This window comes from Crassostrea angulata, chromosome 9 (genome assembly GCF_025612915.1).
Source record: "Crassostrea angulata isolate pt1a10 chromosome 9, ASM2561291v2, whole genome shotgun sequence".
Classification (NCBI taxonomy): Eukaryota; Metazoa; Mollusca; class Bivalvia; order Ostreida; family Ostreidae; genus Magallana; species Magallana angulata.
The window spans coordinates 8,987,352-9,012,364 of record NC_069119.1 but is presented as its reverse complement, the minus strand read 5'-3'; the positions used below and the strand labels follow the sequence as shown (position 1 = coordinate 9,012,364).

The window sequence follows — 25,013 nt, the reverse complement described above, 5'->3', positions numbered from 1 at the left end:
ATGGTGTATTTCAAGCAGGTTTTTTAAAAGTAAAAAAATCATCAATGAATTGGAAATTGGGGATCTCTAAGATAAAATTTATAAACATGAATGTATCTCTCTTTGTAGACAAAAGTATATAATTAGTGAATAATCTTTTTTTTATATTCTCAAGATAAGCTATGCAACAAAGGGCAATATAATTTGCCAGGTATTCTGATAAAGTGGGCATTTTACATTGTTTAAATTCATACCAGCATACAAGGACATAAAGAGGGATTCAAAGTTTAACAGATCTTTTGAGGCAAAAACTAACCAGCAGAATTTAGATAATATGACGAGATATTATACGCAGTGTGTTAACGGGTGGGAACTTGGGTTGCATCCGAATAAGGCTTTTATAATATAATACGTGGACGGATACGTGAGAGATGTGAATATCAAAGATGAAAATGTCAAAGATGTGAACTCTTCTACTTCCGACGAACCATTTAGGCAGTTACGACCATGGTTTATTGCATCGATAAAATAAAATACTGTTTCATCACCGGAGATATCTTTGCGGTTTATCCTATGTTTGCTATTGTGTACATATGAATAAACTTAATATCAAAATTGTAAGTTTTCTTTGATGACTTGGAATGATTCTACAACTTTATAATCTAATGAAGCATATACAGAGTCCCGGGATGATTTATCAAACGTCCCGCTTTGGCCAATTGCGACCTATTGTCGTTATCATATCAGCAAATCAAATTCATCAAGGCCATCATTTACGTCACATTATCTACACACACCCAGCATGACAGGTACTGCCACGCCTGATAATTAAAAGTAAGAGTTAGAAGCATTAAATAGTTTAGAATACAAATAAGATTTCGTAATTGTGTAAGCAACATTCGAGATTTTTGCTTAATATTTTACAGTGCTGCTATTGTGAAAGTTGACAAAACTATCCTATCCTATCCTATATCCTGTATCATGCATCATATCCTGCAAATAAGCTCTATCCTATCCTATCCCATACCTTCAAAATATAGGAATGCAAGTTAAATTAAACGAAATTTAAGAATTAAATGATTTTATCAATTAATGTAGTACTCAAAATGAATAATTAAATCTTAAAACCGAATACACTGGACAAAATTGCTAACGCATCATTTGAAATAAAATAACATTTACATCCTAAAGGTTTTTGAAGATGTATTTAATGTTTAAATAGGTCACCTTAATTATAAATAAGACATTTAAATGCCCAAACGGATAAATGGATGCAATGTTAACCGAAGCGTGACTGTTCTGTAGAAATGCTCAAATCGTGCTCACACTTCTTTTGGAAAGATAAATCTTTACTTTCTTTTTTTGTGATCTTATTATTGATGCATGCATTACTAAAACATCACAAAAACCCGACGGGGTATGGCGCGTTTGACCACAGAACAGTGTTGCAGGCCAATTGGTATGGTCTCTGCAGGATGCTCCTTTAGTGAAGTTAGAAAAAATGTTAATAATTTAACAATTACCGGTGATGTTGGCTAAAACATGACTCAGCATGCTTATCAAATAAAAACAATGACGTTTTAGGTAGCCACAATGTTAAAAAGGCACCACACGTCAATTGCAAGGTTGTAACGAAAATTTGTACAAACCGGAAGTGTGAGTGACCGAGCAAGAATTCCAAAGCGCCGCGTAAATATTAGGCGACAAGACAGACACATCCAATTTATCCGAGCAAATGGAGCCCACACCTAATACTGATATGTGAATCACATATTGTGGGGGGGGGGGGGTACCAATGTTTCATAAACAGTACTCAAAACAACTGGTCAATAAGTTTGCAACAAATGATGTTTCATTTTCTGTATTATCATAAACTGTTAAAATAATATACTAATCAATCTTTGTTGCGTTCAGATCTAAAACTATCAAAGAAATAGTAAGTGGTGCGTTAGCAATTTTACCTAGTGTATTCTTCGAGCAGGATATTTTACATACCTGTGCTACGGTAAAATTAAATCGTACACGGGATGGACACAATAACGTAAACAAACAAGTAAGCGATTCGATCTTTGATTTTATTATATTTATGCATAAAAAACAGATAGATAACTTCGATGCACTTATTGAGGAACTGTTATGTCACATATTTTTATCAAATTATTTCCTTATCACATATAACTGAGCGTTATTATCATTATTCGAGCGATTCAATCGGCTATAAATGTAAACACGATCTGGAAATAAATAATTCCTTTAGGAAGTTTATACCGTTTATAGTTAGACCACTCGTAGTTATTTTTAAAGTATAAATTTCTTGTATACATGTTTATCTTTTAAAATGCCGAATTGGTCGTTTATAAATTCAAGCTTTTACTACTTTGCAGACTTTAAATGAAGTAAACACAAAAATCTATTTCTGACGTTGTCAAATGTTGCATCGAATTCTTGCAGTAACTCCGTACTTGCGTACGAATTGACAAAGATGTAGCGCCGACATTTTAGCGCGCATCAATGTTATGCACCGCGTTCTTGATATAATAATTATTCTTAAATGGTTTAACTTGTAAAACGTATTAAATTGACATTGAAAATACATTGTTGCGCCAATTTTCGTTTCGCAAAATAACTCTGAAATTTATACTCGAATCTGATTGGCTACGGGATGCAGGATAGGATAGGATAGGATAGAACTTAACTTTTATATTTCTATCATGTATCGTATTGTATCATGTATCCTGCATCCTATCCTATTCTATCCTATCCTTGTCAACTTACAGGATAGCAGCACTGTACCACGACCCATACAGATTTGACAAGTGCTGTACAAAGAGCATACTGATACATGTGAAATAGTACGATATCTGCGAGTGATTAGACATACGAGTATGCACGAATATCAAAAATACTTATGCTTCATTATTCACATCAGATACATGTATCAATAACTTTGACAGAATTCTAATGATCTTTTAATTAAATTGGTTTAAAGTGATGATCAAATTGGTTAAGAGTTTTAAAATCATTGCACCAACAATTTCACATGGGTAGGAACCTGTTCAAAGAATTTAAAATAGGCAAGACAAAATTTTCAGTATGACTATATCAAGAGACTTACCTTATTTTTGGCGTTCCTTGGTTTTATTTTTTTGCGGCTTCCATAGCTATGCATGTTAAGAAATTTAAAGGTGGTTAAAATAATAACTAATTGTTGACACTACGGAATCTTCTTCTTTTTTTATAATAATAACCGTTCATATTTCAATGCTTTGTCATAAGAATTCCAAACTGAAATATGATACCTCATTGAGAGCGTTATACAAGTCATATGTACACATCAATGGCTCAACAAAATACTAGTACATTGTACACCGTAGAATATTATTTTCACATTTTTTTCCGATATCGTTTATATTTAAATGGAGTAATCTTTGAAATAGGTTTGTTTATATGAGTGGAGAGCTTAAAACGTTTTCATAATATTTTCAGCCTGTTTTTGTCAGACTGTATGCCATTTGCATTTCAATAAACTTCAACATTGTTTCAATTGATGTTAGTCATTTTCTTTATGTGGTCTAAATTGAAACGACAACGTCATCTATGGACATGCATTGAATTAAAAGCTTGCATAAAGTTTTTAGAGGAAATTTATAAGGCCTGTCGTATCCAATCACAAGGTATGTTAAAATCAAAATTGACAAAATCCCTTGAATTTTACTAAATACAGCTTCTTTTCAGGTTTTTATTCCAATATATATTCTATCATGGACCCGAAGAGAAGTGCACAGGATGTCCTACGATGTAACTTGTGTGAGACTCCTAATCCTCAATATAACTGTGACATCTGTCACATCAACCTTTGTAATACGTGTGCAGGAGAACATCTGTTGGATGAATCTAAAGAACATAAAGTTGTACCAATCAGGCAAAGAGGTTATGGTCCTGACTACCCTACTTGTTTAAAACATACGAACAAACGATGTGAGCTCCACTGTGAACAATGCGACATTCCAATTTGCACTCAGTGTGTTTCCTCTAATGAACATCTAGGGCATAAGGCAATCGATATCATGAAAATCTTTGACACCAAGAAAGAAATATTAAAAAATGATTTACAGGAACTCAATATCTCTCTTATTCCGAAGTACCATGAGATTGCAGCAACTATCTCAATACAGGAAGCTGAACTTGAAAAACATTCAAAGAGTTTAACAATTGCAATCTGCAAAAGGGGTGAAGCGTTGCACAGAGAAATTGACGAGATAATAAGCAAGAGAAAAACTGAAATTAACCAAATGCAAATTAAATGCCTAGCCGCTTTAGACAAAGAGAAAACAGAAATCACGCAAAGTATTTCTTTTATCACACAGAGAATTGTTAGCCTGAAGAAATTGCTAGACTCGAATGATGTTTACCTTGTCTCTGCATACAAATCTAAAAATGATATCGATAGATTTCGAAAATTGCCTCCTTTCCTCCGTGCTAAGTTTCCTTGCTTTTCTTCAAAGAAAATAAACACAGAACTCCTCAATCAAGAGTTTGGTATGATGTCAGCATTCTCTATTGAAAGTCATGAACACGACAACAAAATGGAGATTCCAAGAACGGTATCACTTTCCTCAGTTGTTGGTCACAGTCGTTTAATTGATCAACCAAAGGTAATTACAACCATAGATACAGACTTTAAACACCTGTTAAGTGTAGCATGTTTAACTAATGAGCAAATATGGACTCGTGGTAAAAGCAATATAATAAAACTTTACAATCTTCAAGGAGAACTACTGGAATCAATCAGAACAAAATCAGAACAAATGCCACGAGATATAACCGTGTCAAAGAATGGGAATCTAGTTTATACTGATTTTTTTGACAGAACTGTTAATATCTTAAAGAATAAACAGATATCGGAAGTGATGAGATTTCAAAGATGGAGACCACTCCGTGTAAATTGTACAGTTTCTGGCGATCTCTTGGTTACTATGGTCGGGGATAAGAAAAAACGGACAAAGGTTGTGCGTTGCGCATATTCAACAGAGAATCGAACCTTTCTATTTGATAGCAAAGCCCAACCTTTATATTTTTCTCCCCCACATAGGTCCATTTATTACGTAATTGAAAACAAGAATCGAGATGTTTGTGTGGTTGATGGGACAGCCTGTGTAGTGGATGTAGTCAATGAGGCCGGTAAACAACGGTTCAAGTACACTGGTCCTACCTCTGCTTCCAAAAAACCCTTTTGTCCAGTTGGAATCTGTACAGACAGCCAGAGTCGAATCCTGGTAGCAGACAATGCCAATGACAGTATCCACATACTAGACCAGAACGGACAATTTCTCAAATACATAGACAATTGTGATTTACATGAGCCATACGGTCTATGTGTGGACACCAGGGGCAACCTTTTCGTAACCGAATGTTCCATAGGTAAAGTGAAAATAATTCAATATTCAAAGTAATGGAACTTGCTGAATATATTCTTTACAACCAATGTCTGTGCGTCCAGCAAAACTAAAAAATGATATATTATACAAAGTGTCATTTCCTATAATACATAATAACTGAGGATGTCAAACACAGCTGTTTTCATACATAAACAGTTAAACTTCGGTATCTGAAACTTGAGGAAAAACTTCGAGATATTCGGAGTTCGAGATAACAAAGTTAATGAAAGTTGGTCTTTAATGTTTCTAGACATGCGTGTGCATATTAAGTTACTATACATGCTTATACACACATATAGTAATTTCTGTTCTAGTAAATCATAGTGTATAATAAAACACTAAACGATTTCAATTTTTTTTAATTTTATATCTAAAATAAATAATTAAAACATCAAATGTTCTTAAATTATCTTGTAAATCAATACATTTTAAAAGAAGAAAGGGTTTCAACAGCTTGAGGCTATTAAGGCGTGAAAATCACAGGTGACCTCAGTAACAGCACGTGCAAACTAACGGATTTGTTAAACAGACCGGAAAATCGGCGTAACAGAGCGACTATGCACCGGAGGTGTGTAATTATGGAGGCGATTAATTGACTTGACTTCGAGATAACGCATGCTTTTCGCATGGCTTTTAGTGACTGGGGCTTAAAATATACTTCAAGATAAGCGGAATACCGGTATTCGATATTTCTGTGTTCGACATACCGTTTTTTTGAATTACTTATATAATAAAAATGGCCGCGACCACAAACGTACCTCGAGATATCCGTGGTATTCGAGATATCGGTGTTCAAGATACCGAAGTTTAATTGTACTTTCAATTGAATGTTTTTCATTCATTCAATCATAGATATGCGGTATTTGAACAAAATATGTCAATTTACTCAAGAATCAAAGCATGCATTAATTAAATAATTTTGATTGTGTTTTGTTAGATTGATTGGTTTCTGTTTTAATATCATGCAAATACATCTTTCCTGTAGTTGCATGTAATATATTTTTCTTTATCACATGTTTATCTCAATATACGGTGGATATTACTCATGGGGAGAATATTTGATATTCCACTGTGAGTTCTTACGCCACGTGACGTCATAGTTAAACATTACGTAGGTTAAGGCGGTTGATTGACAAAGAATGAAAAATTTAAAAAAAATGAATTCAGTTGGTGTGGAGTTGTACTGCTAAATGTAAAGCATTTGATGCTGTTTTAATTTTTTTTTCATGAATTGATAAAAATATGTTTGAAAATGAAATGTTCGCTTGTTAATCTTGAAAGAACTTTTTTCAATGCGTAAAGTTGTTGACGTCTTGTAGTAAATGTGTTCTGCGGCTCAGAATTATAATTTTTACAGAAAAGATTGAGGTTTAATAAAAGACATGGTAAAACATGTGATAAAAAGAATCTCTAATTGTTGGCGATGGTATAGGATTTTTATGCAACGAGTTGTGTGTTTTCTATCCCCGAGCCAGAGCTCGGGGATAGAAATCACACAACTCGTTGCATAAAAATCATATCATATACCATCGCAAATCATGAGAGATTCTATATTTCTCTCTACTTCTTTTTTAACAAACCAGATTTTTTATTTAAATAAACAGGTTAAGCTCAAATCTTGCGGCATTTGAATTTTTATCGAAGGAAGAGTGAAAATAAATTATACATATATAAGTAGCAAAGCACGGAGAAATTGATATGAATTTAAACATACAGAACCTGCTTATCAAAAGATCAACTTTATAAACTCTTTGACAACAACATTAATTTGCAATAAAATTTATTACGTATCTCCGAGCTTTCTAGTGTTTCTTCGAAGAAAATAAACAAAGACACGTACATCAACAGTTTGGAATATTGTCAAGATTTTTTAATTGACAATCAAGAAAAGGCCTACAAAATAGAGATTCCCAAATATGCCTCACTTTCGTCAGGTACTAATCACAGTCCGTTTCTTGATCAACCACTTGTCATCGTAACCATTGATACAGATTTAGAAAATTTGTTCAGTGTAACACGTTTAACTGATGAACGTATATCGACTGGCAGTCATAGCAATATTATAAAATTTCACAGTCTTCAGGGAAACATTTTGGACTCATTTGGAACTAAATCAGGTAATAGCCCAAGAGATATAACATGTTCAAAGAATAGGCATCTAGTTTATGTTAATTTCTTTGACAGAACTTTTAACATTGAAAAGAATAAACTGGTATTAGTAAGAAGATAGAAACCACTCTGTGAAAATAGTAGTCTCTGGCGATCTCTTGATCACTATGGTTGGGGATGCGAAAAAAAATGAACAAAGGCTGCGCAAATTCAATACATAAGCAAACATTTCTATAAATAGTCAAGGTCGGCCTTAATATTTTGCTCTTAGAGTTCCATTAAGTATGTAATTGAAAACAAGAATCAAGATGTCTGTATAGATGATGGTACAGCATGTGCAGTGGTAGAAGTCTGTCATGCCGGTAAACTTCGGTGTACCTTATCCCTCTTGTACCAGGGAACCATTCTATCCAGAAGTTATCTGTACAGAGAGCAAGCGTCAGATTCTAATGCTTTGTTTTGCGTTTTGCTTTATTTTATCTTTAATACATCTTTTTTGAAAGGATTCATATTTCCTGCTGTAAATAGACAAAAGTCCAAAACTTTTAAAGATTATTTGTCTGTATGAATTGTTTTAATACTGTAATTACCAATTATCCTAAAAAGCAGCTGTAAAACTTTGCATTTCGTCACTTATAAATATGTTGATATAGGGGATAATTTTGGACGCATGAAACGTGTAATGCCTAGTGATAATAATTTCTCAGATACTGCACGTGATATTCGCAAAATAAAAAATGTTTATATGATATTCATGTATATTTCGAGTGACCATAATAAGATTATCAAAACCAAGTGAGCTAAATCATTTCCTATCGATGAACATTGTGCTATTTTTAAACATATATTTGTGCATATATTTATCTCTTAGTTTAAATGTTAAATGTGTATGAGGTCTGAATGGATAGACTTCAATTATTAGACGATGTGACGCATACCGTTTTAAAGGCTTGTCAAAGAGACTACGTTAATCTTAAAATCGGACATTTTGTAACAACGTTGTTTGTTAGTAAAATTGCTAAGCACTATACAAGGTAAATATATGACTTAAGTATTTTTGTCTTCACTAAGTATTTTTATCTTCCGAAATCGACAATACAAACACTGAATTTAACAATACACATGCACCCGAATTACGTATAAATGAAAATGCGTTATACCTGAAACGTTCTTTCAGTAAGCAAAGCTTCCCGCCCAAAACAAGCTCAAAATTACACAGTTGCCTCATACATTCATTATCTTTTCGAAAAACAGGACGTAATATGATCTAGACAAAAAAAATAAATTACACATTGCAAATTTTAATGCTTGCGCTTCATTCAATCAGATTCATTTTTTTTGAATAGTTGATACATGTACTAATGGCAATCTTGAAAAAAATAATTTTAAAAAGAACCAAAGTCTTAGACAAAGTTGTTTAAGAAAAATAAAAAAAAATTCATTTTAGCGAGTAGTAGCAGAGAGTAGAGAGTGACAAAATTATGTGACAAAAACATTGAACACAGGACGCATGTATAACATCGAAAAACCTAGGATTGTAGTACTAAAATGGTCAGAGTTAGCAATTTCAATAAGAATATTTTGTGCCCCGATCGTTATTTTTTTCTAATTTGTTAATGCACATTTAAACTTGGGTCATTATATTGACGTACCTTTAATTTAACAATGAAGGGGATCTGATTCGATACCACTATTGATAGGACGAAGTGCACAAACCAGAATATTGAAGTACTTCAATATCGATTAGATTTTGACAACGCATTCATGTAACACCGAGATGTTAAAGAATCCCATATCATTTACGGTTTTTAAGATAAAAACCCTCAGTAGTATGGATCGTAGAGGTGTTATGTTTGTGCATTCCGGATTTGCTATAGTTCAATGGTTAAGGCCTAGACCTGATGATTACTTAAAGAGGTTATTTTCATTTAATATTTGTAATTAAGACATATTACTTTATAAAATGGATGTTTACAGTATACGTTATACTCACAAGGTAAAAAGGAGTTTTCTACGGTCAACATTTGTATGCCTACTAAATGATTGCTTAAGTAAGAATTATGCTATTTCAGATTCTACACTGTTGGTTTGTAAATTGCTGAAAGACAATGGATCCTATTTATAGTCTACAAGATCTTGTAAGATGTGACCTATGTGAATCAGCTGTCCCCCCACTATATTGTGACATCTGTCACATTCATCTTTGTAAGTCATGCACTGCAGATCATATCTTAGAAGAATCTAAAGATCATAGAGTAGTGCCAGTTAAACGCCGTAATGACTATTCTGATTTTCCTTTGTGTCTGAAGCACTCCGTCAAACAATGTGAACTCTACTGTGAACAATGTGAAATTCCAATTTGCACAGACTGTGTTCCTACTGGTTTTCATCAAGGACATAAAACAATTGATATTATGAAAACATATCACAGCCAAAAAGAAACAATTATAAAAGATTTAAAAGAACTGGAGATATTCTTACCAAGATACCAAGAGATCGCATATGATATCCCTGTTCAGAAAGCTGACGTTTATAGAAACTCTCAGGAACTGACAACGGCAATAAGTAAACGGGGCGATGACTGGCATAAACAAATCGACGCAATAATCAGAAGGAAAAAGTTAGAAATCAACGAAATCGAAATTAAATGCCTGGCTGTCCTACATAAACAGGAATACGAAATCACAAATATGATTTCCAAAATTACACATTGCATTCTTGATCTTAACATAATACTTGATTCAAATGACTTCTGTCTTGCCTTAGCCTACAAATCTAAGAATGAAAAATTCCGAAATTCTCTTCCCAAATTTAAAGTCATATATCCTAGTTTTTCTTCTCAAAAGATCTACGAAGAGCAACTTTGTGAACAGTTTGGATCTCTGTCAGTAGGTGCTATTACAACTGAAAGTGGAGACTTGGTAGAGTACCTTCGGGTTATGCCCCCACCTTTGGACGGACCTAGTGCTGACCAAAGACATATTATAACAAGTATAAACACCGGCTATTGCTGTTTGTATAAAGGGGTTTGTCTTAATGATAAGAGGATATGGACTTTTGGTAATAATAATATCATAAAAATGTACAACTCTCAGGGTGAACTACTAAAATCAGTGCAAACCAAGTCATGGAATATACCTTCAGACATAACACTGTCTGTGAGCGAAGATCTAGTTTATACTGATTACTATGACAAAAGTGTTAATGTAGTCAAAGAAAACCTGATAGAAGAAGTGATTAAGCTATGACCTCTTAATATCTGTACAACCTTTTCTGGGGACCTTTTGGTAACCTTGATTTGCGATGATAATAAACAATCACAAATCGTTCGTTACTCTGGATCCACCGAGAAACAAATCATTCAATTTGATGAAGAAGGCCAACCTCTCTTTTCAACAGCCCAGCTTGGTGCCATATGTGAAAATCGGAATTTGGACATCTGTGTCATAGATATCGAAGCCTCTGCAGTAGTGGTGGTTAATCATGCTGGAAAATTCAGATTTAAATACATTGGTCCTAAATCGGACTCTACTTCTGAGAACGCATTTGATCCGGTCGGCATCACTACAGACAGTCAGAGCCACATTCTCATATCAGACTATGACAACCATCGTATCCATATTGTTGATCAAGACGGGCAGTTTCTATGCTACATTGACCAAATCGATATAAGGCATCCATATGGTTTATATATGGATCTAAATGACATCTTGTATGTTACCGAGTTTGACAGAGGTAACGTGAAGAAAATTAATCATCTTCGATAAATTAACATTAAAAGAAAGAATGTTGTCGTGTAATCTGGTACGTTTGTTTTGCGTATAGAAATTTGATATATTCATTATAATTTACTTTTTTTTTTGTATTTACATTATAGCATCATACACAAAATGTGACATAAAACAATTTATCGATATGACATATCATATTTGCAGACAATCCTGTATTCTGTTTATCCATTTTTCTCACGTGTAGCAAATTGTACAGTGTAATTTTTGCATTTTAAAAAAAAATTCGTATAGATTGGAAATGTTTCAAAACATGCATTTTTGGGGAGCTTTTGGTTACAGTGATTCGCGATGATAAGAAACAATCACAAATTTTGCGTTACTCTGGCTCCGGCGATAAACAAAACAGTCAATTTGAAGACGAAGGCCACCCTCTTTTTTCAACAGCTCAGTTTGGTACCATATGTGAAAATCGGAATTTGGACATCAGTGTCGTAGGAATCGAAGCCTTTAAAATATTGGTTGTAAATCAGGCCGGTAAACTCAGAGTTAAAAACACTGATTCTGTTTCTGAATCCACTTCTGAGAAATCATTTGATCTAGTCGGCATCCCTACAGGCACAACTGAAGCCAGATTCTCATCACAGACTATGACAGCCAGCGATCAATATTGTTGATCAGGACAGACAGTTACTCTATAACATCGACAAATACGATAAATAAAATAAATAATAATAAGTAAATAAAATGTCAATGAAATCATATGTAAAATTATAAAATGTATGAAATATAATCAATGTTTTTGCATATTTGCATACCTATTTGATTATCTGGTATCCTATGTATATTTATGCCTTTATACCTGCGGCAGAATATTTTGTAATCAACATGAAAATATTTACATTTGCAAATGATTTCTCCTTTATACAACTCTTTTAGCGATTTGGTGTTTTATTGCATACATACAAGCTCGGATCAAAAGGATGACACTGTAACCACGTGCATACATTAATTTTCTCCCTTAACAAATTTTTTTTCTTGCTATATACAAAACTCCGTTCATATTTGTCAAATATCAATGGACAAATCACGTTTTACCGTAATGTGTGTTTATAATGCGTTTAGAGCTATCTAGTATTCTCCTGATTCATCTGATTTTCTGTCATTTTTCCCCTGTGATCGTATTAAACAACTAGTTTTTTTCTAAATTGACATAAACAATATTTATCTTGTAACTAGTTTTTTCCTCTGCACATTCCTGATAAAATGGTAAACGGCACATGGAATAAATGAAAACTCAATACAATTTTTGAAAAAATGTATTTAAAAGCGTATTGCTGAAATTGAAGGCAGAAAGAATTTTGTGACTATGAATGAAAATGTGGAATCAAGCGAACCACGTGAATGACGTTTCGTGTCTTATTGTTTAAAATGTTTAGACCACATACATGTACTATATTATGAACGGTTGTGTATCTTGCTATACTTGGTCTTCAGATGATATGATCACAACATTAATATTTATTCAATCAATGACTAACATATGTTTATGCTGTGATATTTATGATTCACAGAATTAATTTGTATTTTATTACTCAACAATTCAACACTAACTGAGTTATAAAAACCAACCTTTTTGTTTTTCAACCTATGTCATTTGATTTGTTATTTGCTGACAATATTAAGTAAGATATAAACTTTGTTAACTACGTCAAAACAGTTTTTAGATTTTATAAAAATTGATAATCATCAAACAAAGAAACTTTCTTCTTAGCTTACATTGTACAACATCAAAATACACAGTATAGACAGTATCTAGTGTAAACTATATTTAGTAAACACAAAAGTAAGAATTTAGGTTTTTTTCTATAATATCTCGGTAAAATGTTACAACAAATAATTTTTGTTTTAGGTAAACGTGAAAGGGGAAAATATTTGAACGTCAAAAATATGAGCTCTTCTAATTCCGACGAACCATTTAGCCAGTTATGGTGGTGCATGTATATCGCATCGATAGACAATACAAATTACTGTTTCATCACCGGACATTATTTTGCGTTTTTATACTATGTTTGCTATCGTATACATAAGAATAAACTTAATATTAGTCGTTATTTTATGACCCGGGATGATTATTATAGTATACATCTCTGTAAAGTATAATCAAGAGTATTAACACATGTATATCGAGTTTCTATTGATTTATCAAATGCCTCGCTTTGGCCCAGCTGTGACCTGTTGTAGTTATCATGTGAGCAAATCAAATTTCAAGGACAACATTTTCGTCACACCATCTACATACACCCGACAAGACAGGGACTGCCACGTCTGATATTTCAAGGTAAGAATAAGAAGCATTTAACCTTTTAAAAATAAAAAAGTGTATTATAATCTGAATAAAATCTTCTTTTAAGTTTGATTAAATTTAACGGGAATTATGTAAGCAGCATTCGAAATTTTTGCTCAATAATTCTAACACGTCCCAAACACATTTGACACGTACTGTACAAAGGGCATACTGATATATGTGAAATAGAACGATATCTGCAAGTTATTAGACATACGAATATGCACGCTTATAAAAAATACTTAGATTGCATTTTTCACATCAGATACATGTAGGCCTACCAATATTTACATTTCACATAGTTTTTGCTTGTAAAGTGTGTTGAAAGCTAATGACGTCACAAACGTTGAACGCTGTAAACTGCAACGTCACAAGCGAAAATCAAAGTTCAAGCTGGCAGCTGTTACTGTGGCTCTTCCATTAATATGAACTTACCCTTTGGATAAGATAGGAATTTTAATATATAAATCACATTTTCAGACAAAGCATGAAGTTAAAGTAATGTAAATATAAGAATTGAATAATAATTTTTTGAAGTATACAGTCTCATAACTGCAGCGGTGTGTGCATACAAATTTTCATAACGCGCTAACGCGCGTTACTCAATTTGTATGCACACACCGCTGTAGTTGTGTATGAAACTGTATACTTCAAAAAATCATGATTCATTGCTATAATAACTTTGACAGATTCTCATGATCATATTCGTTTAAAATTTTACAACATTGCACCAACAATTTCACATGGGTGGGATATGGGCGGTGGAATGGGTAAAAAAGACGTTGATGCAAAACGAACAAAAAATGCTAAAATACAAAACAGCATCTTTTGCAAAATCAACAGACACCTATGCAAAAAAAAAGGCCATCGGTCTTGCACTGAATAAACGCTAGATGGCGTGCAAAGAGGTATCAGGAGAAATCGGACCCCGGAGAAAACGCACTTTTGACTGAATTAAAGGGAACGTTTTCATTCGCGGATCCAGAAATCTTTTTTTTTCAGGAGGCGGGGGGGGGGGTCTGAAGGATATTTAGGTTTGCCCGGGTTGGAATAGTGGTGGTGTGGGGAGGGAGGTCCGATGCATATGTGAGCTAGATGTTCTTTGTAGATTTAAGGGGGCGGATTTTACCTTATAACATAACAAAGCCCTGTATTTCGTTTCAACTTTACTTTTTATTTTCAAAGTTAAGTAAAATTTTAAAAAAAAAGCATCACGTTACCATTCTATAGACATAAAAATTGGAAAAAGTAATATATTTTGGTGGCGGGGGGGGGGGGGGGGGGGTAAAATCGTTTCAAATTCAAATTCACTTTAAGAATTGATTTTCTAAGAAATTATTTTCCAATTTGCTCTATATGGTGATATATAATACACTGTGTATTTTTGGTAAATACCCGTAAAACGTCTAATCGATAATTAATACATGTTTTATCACTGACTGCTGCAGATAAAAAAATGTACATATAATAATGATACATTTGAATCCCATCAAAGTATTATAGACCCGGGCACGCAAACATATATGGATATATATAGACATCATAGGTATACAAATACACATAACATACATGGATAAATAAATAAATATATACATCAATCAAATACACACAAAACTATCACATCATTTTAAGCATTTTATTAATCTTTTAATTCTCCAATTATAATGCAATCAAAACTACTATTTTTTAACGATTTTACCTCTATTGTATCAATGGTTTAATTGCAGACTTTTTAACTGCTCAGGCGACGCTTATTCGTGTGTGAGCACAATTATTGCAGACACTTATAGGGTGGAGTGGGGGGAGCAGGGCGGAGGATATAAATTGTTATTGAATAAGTTATTCATTGCATTAGAGCAGTTTCTATCACTTTTTCAGTTCTTGTTACGATTTCTCCAAGGTACGTTTTCTCTCGGAGAAATCGCACAGTAATTTGTGGAAGCGTTTTTCTGGTTTACTGTTTCTCCTCGGTATGATTTCTCTTGATGTCTCTCTGCACGCATTCTAGCGTTTATTCATTGCGTGACTCTTTGTTTTGCATCGGTGTCTGTTGATTTTGCAAAAGAAGTTGTTTAAAGCTGGTCTTTTTCGTTTTTTAGTATGTTTTTTAAAAATTAATCGTTCGTTTTGCATAAACGTCTTTTTTATCCTTTTTGCCGCCCATAGTAGGAACCTGCAAAGATAATTTTAAAAAGGCAAGTCAACATGTACAATAAGACTTACCCTAATTTTGGCGTTCCTTGGTTTTGTCCTGGTGGCTTCCGTGGCTACACATGTTAGGAAAAGGTGGTTAAAGTAATTATTAATTATTAACACTACAAAATCCTCGTTTTTCATTATTGGTAAGAACCTGTAAAGAGAATTTTAAAAAGGCAATTCAAAATTTACAATATGACATTGTCTCTAGATTTACCTTATTACCTTGGTTTTTTTTCATCGTTCCTATCAATCAATTGGTTATTTAATTTATGTGGTCTGAATTAAATTGAAATCATATCGCCATTCATATATTATTAGCATGCGTAATTTTTAAGGACACTTGTAAGGCATGTTGTATCTGATTGTAAGGTATTAAAACCAAAAGTGACAACATTCCTTCAATTTTACTCAGTATAGCTTCTTTTTAGGCTTTATTCCATTATATTCTATCATGGACCCTAAGAGAAGTGCACAGGATGTCCTACGATGTTACTTGTGTGAGACTCCTAATCCTCAATATAACTGTGACATCTGTCACATCAACCTTTGTAAGACGTGTGCAGGAGAACATCTGTTGGATGAATCTAAAGAACATAAAGTTGTACCAATCAGGCAAAGAGGTTATGGTCCTGACTACCCTACTTGTTTAAAACATACGAAAAAACAATGTGAGCTCCACTGTGAACAATGCGACCTTCCAATTTGCACTCAATGTGTTTCCTCTGATGTACATCTAGGACATAAAGCAATCGACATCATGAAAATTTTTGACACCAAGAAAGAAATCTTAAAAAATGATTTAGAGGAACTTAAAATCTCTCTTATTCCGAAATATCATGAGATTGCAGCAACTATCCCAGTACAGAAAGCTGAACTTGAAAAACATTCTAAAAGATTGACGACTGCTCTCTGTAAAAGGGGTGAAGAATGGCACAGAGAAATTGACGAGATAATAAACAATAGAAAAACTGAAATTAACCAAATGCAAATCATGTACCTGGCTGCTTTAAACAAACAGAAAACTGAAATCACGCAAAGCATTTCTTTAATCGCACAGAGAATTGTTGATCTGAAGAAGTTGCTAGATTCTTATGATGTTTACGCCGTCTCGGCATACAAGTCTAAAATTGATAGCTTTCGAAAACTGCCTCCTTATCTCCGTGCTATATTTCCTTGTTTTTCTTCTAATATAATAAACACAGAATACCTTCAACAACAGTTTGGTAAATTGTCAGCATTCTCTATTGAAAGTCAAGAATATGACTTCAAAATGGAGAGTAGCGAAGCTGCATCACCTTCTTCAGATATTTGTCGAAGTCCTCTTCTTAATCAACCAAAGATCATCACAACTATCGATACAAACTTTGAACACATGTTCAGTGTAACTTGTTCAACTGATGAACAAATATGGACTCGTGGTGATAGCAGTATTATAAAACTTTACAATCTTCAAGGAGAACTATTGGAATCAATCCGAACAAAATCAGGAAATGACCCACGAGATATAACAGTATCAAAGAGTGGGCATCTAGTCTATTCTGATTTTGATGAAAGAACTGTGAACATAATGAAGAATAAACAGATATCAGAAGTGATAAGGTTACGAACATGGAGACCACTCCGTGTAAATAGTACAGTTTCTGGAGATCTCCTGGTTACTATGGTCGGGGATAGGAAAAAACGGACAAAGGTCGTGCGTTGCGCATATTCAACAGAGAATCAAACCTTTCTATTTGATAGCAAAGCTCAACCTTTATATTTTTCTCCCCCACAATGTTCCATTAATTACGTAACTGAAAACAAGAATCTAGATGTCTGTGTGGTCGATGGGACAGCCTGTGCGGTGGTAGTAGTAAATGAGGCCGGTAAACTACGCTTCAAATACACTGGTCCTCCCTCGCCTACAAAAGAACCGGTTCATCCCATAGGTGTCTGTACAGACAGCCAGAGTCAAATCCTGATAGCTGACAATGCTAATGACTGTATCCACATTCTAGACCAGAACGGGCAATTTCTCCAATACATAGACTATTGTGATTTACATGAGCCATACGGTCTATGTGTGGACACTAGAGACAACCTCTTTGTAACCGAATGTTCCACTGGTAAAGTGAAAAAAATTCAATATAAAAAATAATGAATATATTCATTAAACTAGTTTCTATGTGTCCAATAACACTCAAAATTAAATAATCATACAAAGTGTCATGTCCTGTTTTTCTAAGTGAAAAAAGGCTGATTTGCATAAATATACCATCGAGTAATATAAATTCATGTCATGGATTTGAGCTATTTGTTCAATTATACCAATTAGAATCAAGCATGCATTAAATAAATGAGTTTTAATTTGCTTTGTGTTTGGATGGGTTGATTGTTTTCTTTAAATAATGCTCAACTATCTATTCCCCGACTTTGTACGTGGCGTACTTCTCTCTCTCTCTCTCTCTCTCTCTCTCTCTCTCTCTCTCTTTTAATTCCCTTTCAACATGCCACATGTGAAGTTTTACCACGGTACGTTAATCACTATTAACAGAAAGGTGCATATATATATTAAGGTATAAACAGCATAACCAACAGAAATTAAACAAACCTGAAACAGTATTGCTCATCAGAAATTTTAAAGGCAACTCCAAAAATCTTTGAAAACAAATAATCTGTATCTTAAATTTAGCTGTACTCTGTTAAACTTATCGAATATGTCTATGCTAAAGATGACGGCGAGTGAAAAATTGTAAAAACTGTATGTCCCGGGATGTCCCATTTATTGTCGATCTAATAACCGTCTACTCATTTTTTTAATGCATACCTGAATATGTGGGGTGCTAAAATTTCAGTCGGTGTCATAAATACTAAGCGTTCAGGATTAAACAATCAAAACAATGTTATCAAAGATTTATTTTATCTAAATCTCATAACTCGAGAGTTCAAAGCTGCACTCTATATTTCTATTATATTTATTTATATTATACTATATTTATATTTTTTTCTAAAAAGATGCCAATTTATTAAAATAGTTATTTCTGACGTCAATACTGCCAATGAGTGCGAAGAAATATATCTTATGGTTATCTTCTAAAAAAAAAACACATCAATTCCTTGTGCCTGAAACACTTTTTAAAATGTTGAATCATGGAGGAATTATATAAAATCAAATATGACTCACAATTTCATATATAGTTCTTTGATGAAATTTTTATTTTTAATTTTGCTAGGTTTTAGCATATTACGAGGGTTGATCCAAAAGTAATGTCACAGATGCAATAAAATCGTGAAAAATCCGCGTAAAGTGACAAAAAACTTGTGCTTTGAGATATTTACCTAATTCAGTTCAGATCTAAAAAAAATTAATGCATAATGATAATTTTCAGAAGAAAATGTATTTTTAGAGCGTGACGTAAAGAAAGTCGCCGCACGCTAGCGACGTCATTTCTAGATCTTTGCCGTTCTTGTAGAATTTCTGAATTTGGTATTCTATAAAAATTGGCCACGATGCTCTATTTAAAAAATTTATCCATTTTTATTCATAAAGTAACTAATTACTATTTTTGTAACCGATGGGGTAATATAATGGATATTATTTAATGTGCGATCAGTTTGTCGAGGTCTCTTCAAGAAGTCATGAACGTAGCTTTATGATACAGTTCATGACGTAAGATTCTAGTTTCAACTTTCCCTCAGAGCGAATACCTTCTGTCTATTTAATTTACTTACATGTATAAACGCGACATATGCTTTTTTTTTAAATACTGGAACCACTTTAAGGGAACCCTTTCATTCGCTCTCAGTACATTTTCTAATGATTTCTATCCATCGAAGCAAAAAATGCCTGTATCAATATTGGCATGTCCAGTATTTTTATCCCTTGATCTAGAGAAAAAGGGCATTGCGTATATGTCCGAAATGGACGGTAACTGTCCGTAATTTCTTAAAACAGTTAGAAAAAGTGTATGATATATCTGTTTCAATATATTGTGTTGTTTTGGTCTTTTTCAAATTTTGGAAGCACGTAGTTTATGCATAAATACAAACCTTTAAAATGACGTGAATTCATGACGCGGCGATGTCACGTATATATCATCCTACAAACATCAATATCTTGTTAAGTGTTCAACGAAATTTAATCAAAATTTTACTTTAAATCAGAATTTTAATAAGGAAAGTTTTGATGTTTCATTTTATACAATACAGCACCAGCGTGAAACGTGGTGCATAGTGTGACTTTACTTTTGGATCATCCCTTGTATTTACATAAAGTTAAAAATCAGTTAAATTTTACTCCAATATCAGTAAATAATAAATGTCTACTGATGAAATCTGCGTAATGGCTGGGAAAATTTTATTTAGGACTCATGATCTGTGATAGTAAAGTAGGTAGTTTATATGAACACTCAAACTTCACTTTAAAATTTGCCGACAGTACTAAGCAGACAGGATTATTCATCTCTAACCCCACATAACTTGTGAACTCACCAGTCAATTGTCAAGTAAGGCAGCTAGCTCTGTACTGATGTTTTCCGACTCTGTATAATAACATTTTATTACAAGTATTTTCCTAGCTTCTTATAGAATTCCATCGGTGTTTGCAACAAAATATGCAATTAATAAATTCCAACAACAAAGAACAATCTTGAATATGAGACCAGTATACATGGCATATATTGATTTCCAATGTGAGTTAAAACGAGTATTCCTTTTAAAGGTATGATCGGCAATAATGATATATTGATAGCTAGAAGCAATCAACATGATCAGTTTGATGTAAAATAATTTAAAAAGTACTGTATTTTTACAAAATCTAGAATATTTTGAATCTGTACACCATAATTTCATCATTATAAACCGTCAACAAATTTAATTTTAAAATAAATTTGGGGAAAGCCGTTCGTAAACTCCTTGTCTAGTTTTATATTTTTAACGTAATTATTAAATGTTAATGTATCTTCTTCTTCTACAGAATACTGAGTAGGGCTCTTCAGAGAGCATTAACACGTAAACAAAGAAAGAGTTGTATTAAAATAATTTAATGTGACTGAAAAACATTGAATGCTATCATTAATGCTATCATAACTTGATACTGAGGTCGCATTATAACGTAACCTTGTTTATAAATCAAGCCGTCTTCCTATCTACTATTATGCAACATCAATAGATCGAGGTCAGTTCATGGAGCATCTTCTTATGATTGAAGTCAGTTCATCGAGATCATTAATGAATCGATCTTTCGATCGAAATTCTTACGCGTGAGACAAAATGTGCATTCTTGAATTAACAGGTCGAAGTGTATTTTATGTATGTTTGCATCTTTTATGGTAATAGAATTGAAATAAAACTGAGTAAAATGTTACATAAATAGTAAACCAAACTTCAAGTTTTTATAAGAACTACTTATGCAAGCGGAATGTGTGCGCTTAATACTTTTTAACTGTTTTTGGTTTGTTCTTTTGTTTTTTTTTACTTTTTCATTCTTTTGTTAATCAATCGCCCAAACCTATGTAATGTTAATTATATCATCAAGTGGCGTAAGAACACACAGTGGAATATCAAAAATTTATCCCATGAGTGATATCCACCGTATATTAAGATAAACAATAAAAACTAGTTACTGATTATATATAGTGAGTCTTTCGTGATAACATTGCTCAGTATATATGGATTCTATATGAATAGAAATAAAACACATTTAAAATAGCATTTTATCATCAGATGATACGTATCGTTCATAACGTAGATGGAAGACGGCAATTTTTGTAATTGTTTCGCAGTGTGAATTACACAAGAACATCCTCTTCTACCATTTTCGATGAATATAATGCACTTTTCATATATTAAACAAAGTAGATTTGTTCTTTGCAATAATGTCTAAACATTGTTGGAAAAGAAAGTGACTTATGCCATTTGGCTATCCCTAAAAAACTTTGATAATTATCTAATTGGGTGATAATAAGGACAAATTAAGTAGTAAGACAAGATGGTTAGAAGTGTCTCATATGAACGTTATCTATAATATACCCAGTTTAATCTCGCTAGCTGATGTCTACATATTTTGACACCATGACTTAAGTATCAAATGTATAACGTATACACGATATCAAGCAGTTTTTCTTCCTTGTAAAATAGCCAATAGAATTGCGACCTTGTTAAACTATTACGATTTGTTTTGATTAACCTAGATCTTGCCATCTCAAAGTCTAATTTATCTAATTTAACTACTACACACATCTCATGTATCATTGATTCAGTAGATGTCATTAAGGGAACTGGAAGGATCTGGGGGTTTTTTCACATTTTTAAGCTTTAGGTTTGTAAATTGGCAACTAATATTTTCTCTGAAATTCCGTATCACAAGTATGTATATCTTTTGGTACGTGTTGCTAACTTTTATATATGTCATACAAACATAAGTTAAATGCCTATGTATGTATTTTCACATGTCAAATATGTTACAGTGTTAAATGTTCTTCATCCATAACTTTTCCAGATTGTAATCTGCAAGTACATTGTAACTATAAGACCATGGACCCTCGGAAATGTGCACAGGAAGTCTTACGATGTAAGTTGTGTGGAACTTCCGGTCCTGCATTTTACTGCGAAGTCTGTCGCTTCTACATTTGTGCGAGATGTGTTGGGAACCATCTCTTAGATGAATCCAAAGACCATAAAGTTGTGCCATTTGAACGGCGTAAGTTTATTCCAATTTTTCCTACATGTTCCAAACACACACCCAAACAATGCGATCTCCATTGTGAACAATGCAACATTCCAATTTGTACTCGATGCGTTTCCTCGTATGATCATTTAGGACATAAAGCAGATGACATAATGATAACTTTCCAGAGAAAAAAAGAAATCTTACAACAAGATCTAGAAGAATTGGAGAACTCCTTTTTACCAAAATGCCACGAGGTTGTGTCAAAAATCAAACATCAAATAACTACTATTAATGAAGGCTTTCGGGAATTGTCCAATGAAATAGAACAGCGAGGAAAAGACTTACATAGAGAAATAGAGACGATTATCGAAAGGAACAAATCAGAAATAAGTAATTTGCATAAAAAATATTTGACTGCCATGGAAAAGCAGGAGAGCCAAATCAACAACGTAATAGCAGAGATCACGCACAACATCAGTGATCTCAATAATGTGCTGGATTCAGATGATTTCTATCTTGTATCTGCATACAATTCTAAGAAAGATAGTATTCAAAGTTCCGTTCCAAAGCTTAAAATGACATTTCCTAGTTTCTGTATCCAATATATCAACAAAGAGCAACTGTGTGAGCAGTTTGGATCGCTGTCATCAGGGAGTATCACAACAGAACATGGTGACTTAATCGAATATCCGGGAGTTACGTCCCCTCCTTTAGACAAGCCTCTTCTAGCTCAACCTAAAATTTTATCATGTACAAATACGGGATATTTTTGTCTGTATAGAGTTATGTGTGTTAGTGATAAAAGAATGTGGACTATTGGTAATAGCAGTTTCGTAAAACTTTACAACATCCAGGGAGAACTGCTGGATTCTATCAAAACCAAGTCATGGAATGTACCCTCAGACATAGCATTGTCAGTGAGTGAAGATCTGGTTTATACTGATTACTATGACAGAAGTGTGAATGTAATAAAAGGAAACCGGATAGAAAAAGTGGTCAAACTATTGACATGGAGACCTCTAAATGTGTGCAGTGCCTTATCTGGGGACCTTTTGGTTACCTTGATTCGCGATGATAAAAAACAATCGCAAATTGTCCGTTACTCTGGCTCCACCGAGAAACAAATCATTCAATTTGATGACGAAGGCAAGCCTCTCTTTTCAACAGTCCAGCTTGGTGCCATCTGTGAAAATCGGAATTTGAACATCTGTGTCATAGATATCGAAGCCTGTGCAGTAGTGGTTGTTAATCAGGCCGGTAAGCTCCGATTTAAATACACTGGTCTTGATTCCGAATCCACTTCTGAGAAATCATTTGATCCAGTCGGAATCAGTACAGACAGCCAGAGCCAGATACTAGTAGCAGACTATGACAACAACCGTATCCATATTGTTGATCAGAATGGACATTTTCTCTGCTTTATTGACAAATGTGACATGCGGCATCCATACGGTCTATATGTCGACGTGGGAGATAACCTCTATGTTACCGAATTTGACAGAGGTCATGTGAAAAAAATTCAATATCATATGTGAGCTATCATGAAAAATGTACATTTTATTGATTTCACTTAATAAAGAGTTGGAAAACATTTGCTGTTATTTTGCTAAATAAAATGATAAATGAGTTTAAATACAAATAAATATTCGATGAATAGAATAAATAATAAAAAGAAAACATAAACCTTCCGGTATCCCACTTTGTATCAGTTAGTTAAATCCTTCTCCGTGCCATTAGGTGCATAGGGTCGGTGCATATCCCCGGTTTACATGGTTCTGAGCAGATGAAAGTTGACTCCTCATGGAATTGACACTATAGTCAATTGCAGGTTAAACCCTAACTTCAGCTGGGTTGATTGAGACAATGTAGATAAATTGCCTTGTCCAAGTGCACAACACACAAATTCGAGTGACAACAGCGGGATTTGAACCAGCGACCTCTCGCTTACAGGCCTAACGCACATAACCATGCACAGACTGAGTCACAAAGGGATGGTCATAAATTACAGAGACGCTCCAGTTTTACAGATATCAGAATTGATATAATCTTAAATTAGTATAAAGCTGAACTAAATATCTAAGAGTAATTTAAATAAATTCTTTATATGTACTTTGAAGTTTCTTGTTATCTCCGTCTTGTGTTCTTGCAGTGTTTGCTTTCAATATTTTTCTGTTCATTAAAACATTGTGGATTACTTCTGATATATATACAATGTACGTCATAAAACATCTCGAGTAGAAAAAAAGTCTCAAAAGAATAAGGCATATTGGCTCGTTAATTATAATGCGAGGATTTTATAAGCTTTGATTCAACATGAGGCCATATAAGAGGATCGGACCAACCTTAGTCTTAATGAGAGCAAGCGACCCGTAAATTTGAAATTAAAAACCTCACAATAAAGGAGGCTGGATCGTCAATATAGTACCCTTTAGATCCATTTTAAAATTCTAGATTTTATTTTTATCTATCGACTATTATTAATTAAAATTCCAATTACTTTAAGATTTGAGTGTTTTCCTATTCATGTATATTTTTACCTACAGAGCTCTTCTTTTTAAAGAGAT

General features: G+C 33.5%; 3 protein-coding genes and 1 pseudogene across 3 annotated transcripts; all 4 read left to right on the top strand.

Moving 5' to 3' along the window:
* Positions 1-3,740: 3,740 nt before the first annotated feature.
* Positions 3,741-5,598, top strand: LOC128163455 (uncharacterized). The gene has a single exon (XM_052827060.1). The coding sequence runs from the start codon at positions 3,741-3,743 to the stop codon at positions 5,430-5,432; it is 1,692 nt and encodes a 563-aa protein (XP_052683020.1). The 3' UTR covers positions 5,433-5,598.
* Positions 5,599-9,182: 3,584 nt separating this feature from the next.
* Positions 9,183-12,115, top strand: LOC128164009 (uncharacterized; annotated as a pseudogene).
* Positions 12,116-13,519: 1,404 nt separating this feature from the next.
* LOC128163512 (uncharacterized) lies at positions 13,520-18,093 on the top strand. Its single transcript, XM_052827128.1, has 2 exons — positions 13,520-13,595; positions 16,229-18,093. The coding sequence occupies exon 2, from the start codon at positions 16,252-16,254 to the stop codon at positions 17,935-17,937; it is 1,686 nt and encodes a 561-aa protein (XP_052683088.1). The 5' UTR covers positions 13,520-13,595; positions 16,229-16,251; the 3' UTR covers positions 17,938-18,093.
* Positions 18,094-22,012: 3,919 nt separating this feature from the next.
* LOC128163511 (E3 ubiquitin-protein ligase TRIM71-like) lies at positions 22,013-24,034 on the top strand. Its single transcript, XM_052827127.1, has 2 exons — positions 22,013-22,098; positions 22,279-24,034. Exon 2 carries the CDS (start codon positions 22,314-22,316, stop codon positions 23,982-23,984), a length of 1,671 nt encoding a protein of 556 aa, XP_052683087.1. The 5' UTR covers positions 22,013-22,098; positions 22,279-22,313; the 3' UTR covers positions 23,985-24,034.
* The last annotated feature ends 979 nt before the right edge of the window (positions 24,035-25,013 follow it).